The sequence below is a fragment of the Triticum urartu genome, chromosome 7, assembly GCF_003073215.2.
Source record: "Triticum urartu cultivar G1812 chromosome 7, Tu2.1, whole genome shotgun sequence".
In the NCBI taxonomy this organism is placed as follows: Eukaryota; Viridiplantae; Streptophyta; class Magnoliopsida; order Poales; family Poaceae; genus Triticum; species Triticum urartu.
Genome location: NC_053028.1, coordinates 48,105,705 through 48,119,446, shown reverse-complemented (window position 1 = coordinate 48,119,446; position 13,742 = coordinate 48,105,705). Strand labels below are relative to the sequence as shown.

At 43.2% G+C, this 13,742-nt stretch overlaps 1 protein-coding gene across 1 annotated transcript; it reads right to left on the bottom strand.

Annotated features, from left to right (window-relative positions):
• Nucleotides 1-4,965: 4,965 nt before the first annotated feature.
• Nucleotides 4,966-9,256, bottom strand: LOC125522479 (wall-associated receptor kinase 2-like). The gene is made up of 4 exons (XM_048687539.1): nt 8,922-9,256; nt 6,796-7,704; nt 6,536-6,706; nt 4,966-6,339 (listed from the first exon to the last, which is right to left on the bottom strand). The coding sequence occupies exons 2-4, from the start codon at nt 7,613-7,615 to the stop codon at nt 5,162-5,164; spliced, it is 2,169 nt and encodes a 722-aa protein (XP_048543496.1). The 5' UTR covers nt 7,616-7,704; nt 8,922-9,256; the 3' UTR covers nt 4,966-5,161.
• Between the last annotated feature and the right edge of the window lie 4,486 nt (nt 9,257-13,742).

Sequence of the window (13,742 nt, the reverse complement as noted above, 5' to 3'; positions counted from 1 at the left end):
CGACTCGGACGTGGGGTTTACTCCCACGACCTACCCGGCCCGCACTATATAGTCAGGCAGACGTCTACCCTAGCCGCAACCGCTTCGTATGGTTTCTCACCACCGTTTCAGATCATTGCGCCGCCGAGCAAGTCTTCTCCATCCCTCCTTCCGGCGTGCACCGCGAGAAGGGACAGCAGGCCTCCGGAACCCCGCCTCTCGTGATCCTGTACGGGAGAGGGGCGATCAGGTTTTTGGGGAGCGCACTCGCGCGACTGCTGGCAGCGACGACTTCGCGAACGACGACTTCTTCCCCGACCTCGGCAACCTCGTCCTCGACGACATGGGCGATAACCTCAACGCTAGCGGTGCTGCACCGTATGTGATTCTATTCTTCCTGTTCGAGATCGTGGTAGAATTCATGCTTCCAGTATGTGCCCTAGATGTGATATGTTCATCTGCTATGCTAGTTCGCATGATTAGTTTTAATCTCTGCTGTTGTGGTCATGATTTATCTTCTGTTTATTCGGATTAAATCTCGTAGTAATTTGCTCATATTTCCAACAATTCTTTATAGCAACCTCCATAGCTCTAGTTTGGTATGCAGTTGCACAAAGAACACAAAATCAGTTGGACATGTGCTCTTCCATAAATAAGTTTGATATCAGTTAGACAACCATCAGATACGTGCTCCATATATTTTTTACCTGTTAGTATCGTTTCCGGAGCAGCCCCACCCATCATATGTAAAAACTCTGAAAAAACCCACTCGAAGCTTTCGACAGTCTCATCTCTGATCAGCACCCCGGCTAGGAGCACACTCTAGAAATGGTTGTTTACGCCCACAAAAAAACCCGGACAGCATATCATACAGAATGGTCATGTAGGTCGTATCAAACGTAACCGCATCCCCGAAAAAACTATACTGCAACCGGCTGCTGCCATTGGTCCACATCAGGCCCTTTATCCTCCCTTCGCCGTCTGCCTGCACTCGGTACGTGAAGTGTGGATCGTTTGTGCCCAACTCCTTGAAGACTTCCATTGTTTTCCTCACATCACCATCTGCCTGCTCAGGTCCTAACTTCCCGCATAATGTCTTTAATGATTGCTTCGTGAAGGGGGCCTTCTCCATCGAACCAAAAAAACTACCAATTATGCTGTAAATTTTGCTTAGGTTAAAGATGTTCTGCTTCAACTGCTTTACCAAATCCTTGCTGTAAGCATCTATGCGCTTGTGCGAAGGCCAGTGTATGGCCTCCCCATAGTTTGGAGACAGCGAATGGTTGTGCTTCTCTCTGTGCTCCACTATGTACCATCCATTGTCTTCCAACCTCAGCAATCTGATTAGCGCTGGACAATTGCATCGGCATGATCGTGTATTCTCCCCTGCATGTAAAAAAAAGGCAGAGATAAACACACACGTCATTCCTCAGTATAGCCCCCACATCGATCTTCCAGGAAATAAATACTGCCAAACATTAGCACTTATGGCGCAAACCGCAAACAATTTTCTGCATGCACTTTGTCATCTCGATATTCAATTGGCTCTTCCCGTATCTTATACCAAATCCTTTCTCCCATGAGTAGAGATTGTAAAAGTCACATGCCTCTTCTAGAGAATCAAAGCTAGTACCCAGTTTAGGTACCGTCACCTCTCTCCTAGATTATCGGCGAAACTCCTGATTGCATTCTCCAACGCGGACGCCCGCGTCGGACATGGAGTCCGCCCCGGAGCCGCTAGCTGATCCAACCCGAACCCTGAAGAAATAACAATGTCAAATGCTGGAATCAGGAAGTTCAAAACAATGCACACTGAATGATCGCCGCATCGTGACAGTTCGGAGCGAACGCGCACCCATCATTACCGAATACACAGCGAACTGAAATACACACGCCCAACTGAATGGCAATGACCTGAACACAATCTAACTAGAAATCCCGCGGCATTGTCCAACGCATCGACTTGAGGAAACTGCTAACCATTACAAACTTCAAAATTGATCAAATATACTCACTGATCTACTGTTCGTTCTGGATTCAGACTGTTACTCACACACACAAAAAAAACCAGATGAAACGAACCTCGTATCTGTCATACATTTCAATGCCTGACTGAAATGCGGCACCAGCACGGCCAGTTTTACGCAACAGACTCATCTTCTTCATACCAATGACCGAACGAAGCTCCACGAAACCACAAATTTCCAGTAGTAGCATGCGCTAGGTCTCATGCACCGAACAAAAATCTTGAGCAAGTAGAGATAAGATGACAACCTCCTAAACCCATTTAGTGATTACAACCAAGAAGTTGTTTCCTACTAACCTCTTCTTCCACCCCGAGGCCTCTGGATTCACCTTCCCGGTGGACGTGCTGCGCTTCCCCTTAGCCGGGGGGCCATGCGTGCGACGACGAGCTGCGCCGGCGCATCCCCACTCGCCGCCTCAACCTCCATCGTGGGCGTGGCTGGGGCGTCAGATTCAATCGCCGGCACGGCGAACTCCCCTGGCTCCGGCAGTCGATCCGTGCCGTCCATCTCCTCAAGGATTGGGAACCTGCCAAGCTTTGGGGAAAGAATCCGTCACTCTCCTCTCCTCCACAGCTCCAGATCCATTGCCACATGAGACGAAGGATTCGACGACATCACCTGCTAATCGGCTGCATCAGGAACTCCATGCCTCCAGTGGCGTCGCGCTCCTCTCGGACGACGCCGTCGCCGGCAGGTTCTCCTCCCCGCCGCCCAAGAAGAAGTATCCAGGACCTGCTGCTGGTTCGAAGAGAAGACCCACCCGCGTAATTGCAGCTAGTTGACGGCTGGAAAAAAGCGAGGATTCTGTCCCGTGGCCCAGTTACTATCTGGGCCACCGCCCAGATGTCATAAAGCCACCGAAAGGGTTGCCATCAACCTACGAAAACGGGCTGGCCCATTTAGCTGTTACTCCCTCCGTTCCAAATTACTCATCACAGAAATGAATGTATCTAAAACTAAAATACATCTAGATATATCTATACCTGCGACAAGTAATTCAGAATGAAGGGAGTACGTCAGATGTTATTTGGCCACCAAATTTGCAAGCACCCACAACATTGTATCGTTATTAGGCTGGTTGTAATGGGAGTATCATATGTAGTATCATGCATATCAACTAAGCAATGTTGATGATGTGGCATGGAATTAAATGAAGAAAGAGATACTTGAGTATCATATCATGATACTGTATCATATTAAATGATGTGGTACTTTGTGTCATGCATGACAATAAATGTAGTCCTATATGATATCAACATATAATACCATGCATTACGGATGTAGGTGGTGTTTGGTTCTCTAGTCTTAGGACTTTTTCTAGTCCCTAGGACTTTTTGAAAAAGACTCTCAAGGAGGTGCTTATAAGGACTTTTAGCAAAAAGTCCCAAAAAATCCCACCCTGTTTGGTTTGCTAGGGACTTTTTTTAGTCCCAACACAAAAAAATCTCTGGAACCAAACACCCCCGTAGTATCATACACACTAATATCATACGCATGATACTAGTATATAATACTCCCATTACAACCAGCCTTAAAGCACAAAGTTTACGAACTTTTAATTTTTTTATTGTTCATCGTGGGTGATGTGTGCCAGGATGGAACCAAAACTTTCACAATAAACATCTATCAAATGATTTTCAGTAGCACTTGTTTGAAAAAAAAAGCACTCATCTCTGTTGGTTTTTGTGCTCATGGAGGGTTATTTCTTCCTACCGTTGCCACTTTACAATTTTATGAAGAATTATGGAAAGGAATGTACAAACATAAATCTATAATAATGTGACATAAATTCAACTCAAAATTAAATACTACTTCAGAAACAAAAAAAACACAAATTCATCGTCAATAGTGATGGTTGGCCAAATTAAAGGCCCAACTTCCATTAGCTTATATTCAATGTCGAAGTTGTCTATTACTTGTTCTCCATGTGTGTTGCGGGTTATAATTTGAAAATTGACATGTTAGATGCAAGTTGTGTCTTTGTCCTAGTTTGTTTTTGAAAGTAAATATTCAAAATGTTTAAAGCTGTCAATCGTGCTGGCTGCAACTTCTTCCCTTTGGATCTAACCATATGAGATGCTATCCATACTCTTAAAAATATCACATTCACTTCTTAGGTCTCATTCGTTTTGGAAGATTTTCATAGGAAAAACATAAGAACAAGGATTCCAGTGAAAATTTTCTCATCAATGCATTCAGTTTGTAGGAAACACATACATGAATTTCGTAGAAAATACTATTCAATTCCTGTGTTTCGTGAGAAAATTACACATCCACTCAAAGCACATTTTTGCGTAGGAACGAGGCAAGACAATTCCTTAGGATGGCAAGTGACTAACTTGGATTTTTGGCTCTAGGGAGCATATGCTCCTTAATTAGCAGTAAAATGAATAAAAAGGGTAAATAAAATTTAAAAATTCTGATTTTTTTTGTAGATGTTTATGTTAGTGTAGCAAGTGTGCTAGACAATTTTCATGCCATATGGGATAGCAGTGCTTCGTCGGTAAAATAACAAAATTAAGTGTAACATTTGGCGGTAACATTTGACGTTCAACTTAATTTTTTTGCACAGGTCAAAATGCTTAAATTTGTCCCCTGGAAATTTACATGTACCATTTGGGTGTGACAATGAATACTTCTATTTTTTTCCAAATATTTTTTACATTTCTAAAATCCGTTTTTGGCATGCAGGAGCATGTGCTCCCTAGAGCCAAAATGAATTTCCAGGCAAGTGCCATCATATCAATCCTATCAAATTCCTGTACTACTTCTAATTCCTATGTTTTGGTTTCCCACAAACCGAATAGCATCTCATCTATCTATCTCAGAAACCAGCAAGTATAAACAGAGGCTAGATGAGATGAGGCTGCCCTATCCACACTGTACTGTAAGTAACAGCAAGTGAAGGCCTCTGAGCTTGACACAGAACCCCTTTTGTGTGAACCTGAAAACAGACATGTGTCCAGGGCGCAATGGTCGCACTGAATTAAGATCAAACCAGCAAGTTCAATGAACATGGATGAATTTTAGTTGGAATTTATTACAAAATAATTGCAGAGCAATCGCCAAGGGCAAATATGGACGCTATACAAGAAGCTCCAAGCCTCTAACACGTACACACACTACTGGCATGGTGTAACAGTCAACTGAAACTATCATCTGGGTGTCTCTATACCTATTCCAGACATGCGGGGCCCAGTCGAGAACATGATCGATGACAGAGGATCATGAAACGCCAAAGCTGCAGGTACCGATACCAAATGCTCAGTCTCGCCGTCCGTCAGCAGCAATTTCTCCCTCCAGGTGCTCCGCAGAGCCTTCAGCTTGTCAGCCACCTGGGTCATGGAAGGCCTCTCTTCCCCCCTGGTGCTCAAGCACATCCTCGCAAGCTCAGCGACTTCTCTCAGCAGCGCCTCCATCCCGGCACTTAGTATGCTCGCGTCCAGGATGCCATCGAGGCTCACCTCTTTCATCGCGAGCAGGAAGGACGACGCGAGGCTCTTGCCTTCCTTGGGGCCGTCGTGGTAGATCGCCGTCTTCCCCGTGATCAGCTCCAGCAGCACAATGCCGAAGCTGTAAACGTCGCTCTTCTCCGTGAGCTGCCGTTCCTGCAGGTACTCGGGATCCAGGTAACCCAAGGTCCCCTGCACCAATGTCATGAACTGAACCTCATTCTTGGGGAGTGTCCTTGATGCCCCAAAGTCAGTCACCTTCGCCATGTAGTTTTCGTCCAAGAGAATGTTCATGGACTTGACATCTCCATGCACTATGGGGTGGTTCATGGACAGATGCAGATATGCGAGTGCTTCAGCAGATTCTTGAGCGACCCTGAGCCGGGTGTCCAGCGAGGGAGGTGGAGTCCCATGGTTACGATGGATGAATTCAAAAAGAGTGCCATTCGGGATGAATTCATAGACTAGTATGGGGACTTCCACCTCTAAGCAGCACCCTAGAAGCCTGACCACATTCCGGTGGTTGGTCTGTGAAAGTATGATAATCTCCTGCACAAATTCATCAGTTTCGGCCACATTCATGATCTTGGAGCGCTTCACGGCTATTACTCTTCCATCCTTAAGAACACCCTTGTACACAGTGCCGTGACCGCCCCTGCCCACTTCTCTGCTCTCGTCAAAATCATTCGTAGCCTTCTTTAGATCTTCCTGTGTGAATATCATCAATGTATCGACCTGTTTTGACATAATTTGATGGTATAATATCTGACCACCATTCTGATCAAAGAATCTTTCCTTCTCTTTAGTCAGCTTCCTTTTCTGATGCTCAGCCCGTAGAGCGAACATGCAAACCATGAGGAAGACGACACCGGCGGATGTGCCTGAAAATCATGACGGTTCCATTAGTTCAACTAGTGACATTACCCACATTTGGCAAAAATAGTTCCAGATATTGTGCCATCTCACCATTGCTTTACTACATGATACCTGTACAAACTGTACTATACTTGGACTTATATGACTGGCATAAAGAAGTATGAAAAAGCTTTCTATTTATGCGCAATTATAACCCCATACCTAAGGCCACCTTCAGAGCTTTGTTTGGGTCAGCTTGAACGCAGGGTATGCTCTTTGGATCATCGCTCCTAAATCCTGATGAGCATGAACAGGTGTAGCTCCCAACGGTGTTTCTGCAATTACCTTTGCAAGGATACAAGGACTGGTTTGGAGGTTCGCACTCATTGATGTCTGCCATTTCAAGGAAGTGAGGAGAGCGTCAACATGAATTCTGCAAGATAAAGGAGCATAGGTTAATTCTGCGAGATGCATATACATACCTTTGCACCCTCCTTGTAAGTAGGGATTGCCTTCATAACCTTGAGAACAGTTGCAGCGGTAACCGGGGCCATTGGACACATCAATGCAATCGCTGTTCATGGCTTGGCAGGCATACTGTGATCCCATCTTGCTGGTTTCAGAACAACTTCCATTACCAACAACCCAATCGAGTACCAAAGGAACACCATCTGTATATTTACGTCCAAAATTTGTAGAGTTGATATAAGAACGATCAAACTTGAACCAATCATCCTCAGCGACGAATGAGTAGGTGCATGGGCTGAAAGACTGAACGGTAGAGTTGTATATAGCTGATACTGGTATGGATTGGGCGAGGAAGGCGTTGATGTTTCCTGAAACAGGGGCCTGGCAGCAACCCATGCCAGAGCACTCTGTGCCATTACCGATGCTGCTTACGTCCATGCAGGATGAAATGCATGAGTCAGCGGTGAGGTACTCAAGCTGGTTCTTGCCCTTGGCTTGTCCCACAAGCATTGCAAGTCCACCACAGCCGATTGATGTCAACTTGTTCTTGGTGTTGGAAACCGTATGAAAAGGATCAAGAGTTAAGATGTCCAAACCACTGGTGCTATTGCTGCCATTGCTGAAGTTGCATCGTGATGTTATATGTGGATTCTGAACACGAACCTCACCCAAGGTAAGACTGATGTCCAGTATCCTAAGTCCGTTTGAGCCCAGATATGCCCCGGTCCCATTGCATGTGACATTAAAGGGTTCTTGGAAGCAGCCTTTTCCGGTGCCAAACGGGTACGGGATGCTGATGTTGCCACACTTATCTGGGCAGCCAGGCCGTGCCATGCTGATGCTCCCAGAGGACGCAGCCCCATAAGCGGTAGTACTCTGGTCTAGGACTAGGGTGGCGGCAACAAGTAGTAAGAGCTTCTGACCTGTAGGCAATGAACAAGAGTTATCATATAAATACCGTTCTAGCTGGGCTGGATGCATGTTATAATTAATGATATGGGTCATTTGGCCCCCCAAAATAAAAAATAAATCCTAATACAGCATACGAGTAGATAACAAATATTTATTCTTTCAAAATATGCTGAAGCCATTCCTCCAGTCCAAACATCATTCAGGGAAAATCCCTTACAAGTCGAATCATACAGCGCAGCCCAGTAGTAGTTAATTAAGTTTCATCCCACAACTACAAAAGTTTTTGACCCAAAAAAATATTTGAATTAGATGAAGAAAATAGAGCTATTCCTCTTATAAAATAAAACATAAACTCTACATGTGTTTGTTAATTATTTCTAATTTCGAATCTTTTGTCATCATGAAAAAAAATCAAATTTGGTATAGATAAAAAGAAACAAGAATATGAAGAATTGTACATTTATGCTGGGGAGTAGACCAAAAAGGAGAGTTGCTAGTTCCTACTAACTTCAGACTGCATGTTTCTTTACGTTCTCATTAATGCCAGAAATTGTAGCGAAAGTAGTACCTCCAATCCAAGATAACATTAGTAGCTTTTCAGTTCGCATTTGTTTTTCATTTGGGTTTTCATATGCAACTTTTCAGATGAAATATTTTTATTAATTGTTTATCGGCAACAATGTAAACGAAAATTAGTTACAGACTTAAGTGACCCCTTTGTTTCTACACTTGTATAAAGCTAAAATGACACAAATGGGTGGGTGGGGATAGGAGTATAGGACCATCACATTCTTGCCCACTAAAACACATGTTCTTTAGCGATTTATATTTGATGTTTTTCATGTTGTCCCCTTTTCATGTTTTTGTTCTATTTCAAAGTTTGAAACAATTTCCTTTTGAGAAATAATAACCTTCAATATAACTGAAAAACACCCTAATCCCTATTTGCCACCGTAAAGAGCCTATTTCTACATGCCACTGCTTCGTGATTGATTCCTAGCTTATACTCTGAAGCCACAAGCATCCATCTCAGCTCAACCATTGAGGGCACAAAAAGAAGTCCCCCGCCCTGTTTCGCACGAATGTATGCAAGGTACTAGTAAACTAGAAGATAATTCTACCACAGAATATTGATTTATTTATCTATAGTTCAAGCAATGCAATATGTAAGAATTATCTATATTGTGCGCTCTATTGCACTGTACTGTAGGGCTAGGGTTCCCCGTACCTTACAGAGTCTGGTAGCCCTGAGAGTAGAACAGCGCGTCAGCCAAATACAGCCGCGGAGGAGAAAGCATAGCGCTCTAAGGCGACGCCCGCGGGTAGCGCCGGATACCCGGATCCGACGTGGCGGCGCCGACGCCGACGCCGGCTGGAGGAGCCAGACCTCCGGCTGGGAGAACTCGCCGGAGGTGGGGCAGGACCCTGAGGATCCGTACGGGCGGCGGTGCGCAGGTGGAGCGGGTATTTCCGTCGGCGGCGCCAGGCATCTCGCCGGCGAGGCGGCGATGGTGGGTGGGCAGTCATTTCGCTCAGGTCGGGTGGAGACGCGAGAACTTTTTCTTTTTCCGAGAAAAAGGAGACGCGAGAGCTATGTTTCGCTCGTACTGATTTTAGACGGCTATTGGGCCTCCCTCAAAAAATGACAACTATTGGGCCAGCCCAACACTGTAGCTGATGAGAGTATTTTTTTACCTGTGGTTTTTTTATTGTCTAAAAAAATAACGGTTTTTATTTTTCTTAATTTTTTAACACATGTCTACCTTTTTAGAACACATTGTACATCTTTTGTATATAGAATGAAAAAAATTTATAAACATTTAACATTTTTCAAATGCATGATTAACATTCTTCAAATATGTGTTTTGATGAATATTTCTTTCACACACATTATACATATTTAGTATAAATCTCAAATTATTTTCTATATGCGTTTAACATTTTTCAAATACATGTTTTGATATTTTTTCGAATACGCGTTAAACAACTTCCAAATACACACTGGAACATATTTTGAATCATACGAATTAGTTTTAACTGAACATTTTCTATTATTGTATAAATATTTTTTTAAATGTTACAAGCATATTTCTGAAACGTGTGAACATTTTTTAATGTAACATACATTTTTGAATGTTATGAAACGTTTTTGAATTACACAGACAATTTTATACATTCATAATTTTTTTAAATTGTCACGTACATTTTCTTGAAACACATGAACATTTTTGAGTTTTCACATATTAAATAAATTATTATTTTTCTGTAATATATGTATTTTTTTCTGTAATATATGTATTTAGTTTTTCCCCAAAATATAAACAAAAGGAAAAAGGGACAAAAATACTACATACATGAGGTTGGCATGACATCAGCATGATGAAACACGTGTTTACTGGGCCGGCCCACTACCTGCTCGCGGATGGCGACACGACCTTGTGTCTCGCAGGAAGCGTGACATAGACTCACCCGGGTGGAGGTGTTAACTTGCCTTCGGGGGTACATCGGTCATTTACAAAGTGAAACGTTGTAATCACTTTCTACTGGGGGGGGGGGGGGGCTTTCTGATTTGCAGGATTTTTGAAACGCATGAGCAGGAAAAAAATCCAGTATTGGAGTGACATTGTCCACTTGAATTCTAGTATAAGATAACAAACTACAAGAATTTGAACTAGAGAGTGTTTGATGTCATGGAAAAACACAAGGAATTGTATTAAGAATTGTATTTTGATTCGTACGATTGGATACTATAGGATTGTATTAAGAAGTTGGCTAGTGGAGGAGGTTGTGTTGCGGTTGATTTTCCTTAATAACGACCAACATGTGTGGTAGCCATCGCAATCACTGGGAGTCACGGCTTGTAGCAAAGGGAGAACAAATGGTTCCGGCGTCACAGCACTGCGTGGGCACCCTTGCAGCTATGGCGGTCACCTTCGCCAGCACCGGTGCTCGCTACTCTGTCCTTACAAGACTGGTCATCGATGTCGCCAACGTCGGCACTTGCCACTCCCATCACCCAATGGTCGCCGTTGTAGTGCCATGGTCGCTAGCAGTAGCATGGTCACCACTCGCAGTGTTTGGGAAACGGAGTGCCGACCAAAACCGTGTGTGGTGGCCAGGCCAAGAGGGGGGCTGCCGTTGAACACGTCCCCTTGACACGTTCCTCCGCACGTTGTTGTTACATAAAATAGGAGTAGGTAGGCGGATACATGCATGCATGCTTTGTTGCACGCTGCTCTAGCCCTTTGTCTCCGTTGTTCACGTCACCATGTGCGTTGAGTTCTTTTGTTGGCACGAGAAGGATTGTTTGTTACGGACCCCTCTCGCACCAATCTCCGAGGAGCGGCGGTGAAAGATTGCAAGCATGTGCTGCGTGGGATGATGCTCCGACCAATAATATTATCTTTCAGCGAATTTTATACTAGTATTTTGTTTTAGGGACGAGTGGTTATTGCAGGCTTCAAAATCTGATATGGCGACAGCGTTCGCAGTTGTCATTTTCTTTCACTGTTGGCTCAGTGCTATTTTTTGTGCTCCCGACGTGTTGACACCGTCGTCAGGCATGCTGACTTCACGTATCTAGCTTTGAAGCATGTGTCACGTACACGCGATGGGAACCTAGCTGAGAGAAACGTTCTATACGTCAATTTGGTACTAGGTCGTTGGTGATGGGTAGCATAACTGGTTCCTCTTCCTTGATCTACATTAATTAAATCTATATACAAAAAGAATCCTAGTTTGACTAGGACATAGAAGGAAGGAGATAGGAAAACAACAGCTGTTGTATACACTACAGATATATTCCTTTTACATACGACCCCCCACAAGGGGCTAAAAATTGTATTAAGGTCAACGAGCGAACAAGCTCGGTGATCTTGTGGATGCATTTTACTCTTGGATTTATTGCAAAATCATTACAAAGCAACCGCCGAAAGGCCTGAATGAAAGGTACTCCCTCCGTTCCATAATTCTTGTTGTGATTATAGTTCAAACACAAGAAATTGCGCCATCCCAGAGAAAATGTTGAAACTGGGTTGACACCTTTGTTTCTCAAATTATTCACGCGGATGATCCAGTCTCTAGCTTGTTTTTCATACTTGTGAACACCTTCTAAAATAATTTAGACAATTTCAAATTCCTCTATAACACTAAGCTCTCTTTTAAAGAGCTCACATTCAATTGAGGTCTCTAATTGAGATTGGGTCACTCGATTTTGACCGAATAAACAATTTCTCAAAGCTTTCTCATTCAATTCTTTTATACTATACACTATGCTCCTTAGCTTTTAATGCATCACAATTAATTGATGTCTTCAATTTAGAATTGGTTCAACTCGATTTTGACCGGGTCAACAATACTAAGCTCCCTAATTTTTAAGGCCTCACAATCAGTTGAGGTATCCAGTTGGAATTGGTTCACCCGATTTTGATCGGGTCAACAATTTCTCAAACCTCTCCCATTCATTTCTTTTATACTATACAGTATGCTTTTTAATTTTTAAGGTATGACAATTAATTGATGTCTTCAATTTAGAATTGGGCCACTCGATTTTGACATGGACAATAATTTCTCGAAGAGCTCTCCCATTTAATTATTTCAATTCACCATGTTCCCTAATTTTGAAGTTCTTTCATTTGATTGAGGTATTGAATTTTAGGTTTGGTTTACTATTTTGATCGGGCCAATGATTTTTCAAATCAATCAGCAGAACCGGTCTACACAAACATATAAATCTCGCGTACCCTCCCATAACCTAGAAAAAAATACACCCCACCATATGATACTGTAGCACCAATATAGTACATGCAGCTACCGACGTAGAAATTTCTCACATAAATATGAGTTTATTAGTGGATAACACAGAATCACACCACGAAAGGCTCACCAAATGACCGTGTTACAAAAAAAATACTCCATCATTTTCCCTACCCCGCCAAACTAAATATTCCATCAATTCGAAAATATAAGGGGTATTAGTTTTTTGGAAAGTTTAATTCCTTTAACCTTGACCAAGTTTAGAGCCAAAAATATCGACATCCACAATATTAAAAAAATGGAAATTCATTTCATGATGAATCTAATTATATCGATTTGATATTATGGATTTTGATATATTTATCTACAAAGTTAATCAAACTTAAAAAGGTTTGACTTTTCAAAAAAGTAATACACCTTGTATTTTGAAACAGAGTGGATATTCTTTAAGATACTCAACAACATCAACAACGTAGCAAAGCGCGTCCAACCCTTCTAGTAATCATTATAGACAATACTTGGTTTTTTTATGGGAAACCTTCGATTTATTCATCTACAATCATGGCGGTACAACGAACACAAGAAATAATAAAAATTACACCCAGATTCATAGACCACCTAGCGACGACTACAAGCACTGAAGTGAGCCGAAGGCGCGCCGCCGTCATCGTCTCTCCCTTGCCGGAGCCGGGTACAGATTATTGTAGTAGACAGTTGGGAAATCGTCGTGGTAAGGCCCCATAGGACCAATGCACCAGAATAACAACCGTGGCCGATGAAGAGAAGTTTAGATCGGAAGGATACAATCTGGAGACACATGAACAAAGACGAGTAAAGACTGGATCCGAGCGGATCCACCAAAGACAACCACCGACCGAATCCCGTGAGATCCCCCGGAGACACACCTCCACACGCCCTTCGACGATGCTAGACGCACCACCGGGACGATGGCTAGACGGGGAGAACCTTATTCCATTTTCAAGAAGCCACCGCCGTCGCATCTTCCTGAGCAGGACACAGACTATAACAAAACTTGAAGAAGCACCTAAAAACGGAGCCCTCCTCCCACCGGCAAGGGCCGTGATCCACCGCGCACTACCGGGACAATACGTAGTTCAAGACTAGTTCACATCACAACATCACGCATACTGCATCAAGACTAGTTCCCACAACAACGACGCTAAGTTTCCAACTCAAAATAAAAAAATGCCAAGTTTAGCTGCATGAACGTTATGAGCTACACCGGCCTTGGTTTCACCCATGGCGAAGTTGCAACGCCAATCATTCAGACAAT

What these genes read in the sequence shown, in the direction of transcription:
- LOC125522479 (XM_048687539.1), bottom strand. Translation starts at nt 7,615, where the DNA reads ATGGCACGGCCTGGCTGCCCAGATAAGTGTGGCAACATCAGCATCCCG. An exon ending in CTTACAAGGAGGGTGCAAAG is followed by an intron (nt 6,707 to 6,795) that starts GTATGTATATGC and finishes TTGAAATGGCAG; the next exon opens with ACATCAATGAGTGCGAACCT. An exon ending in AGCTCTGAAGGTGGCCTTAG is followed by an intron (nt 6,340 to 6,535) that starts GTATGGGGTTAT and finishes CATGATTTTCAG; the next exon opens with GCACATCCGCCGGTGTCGTC.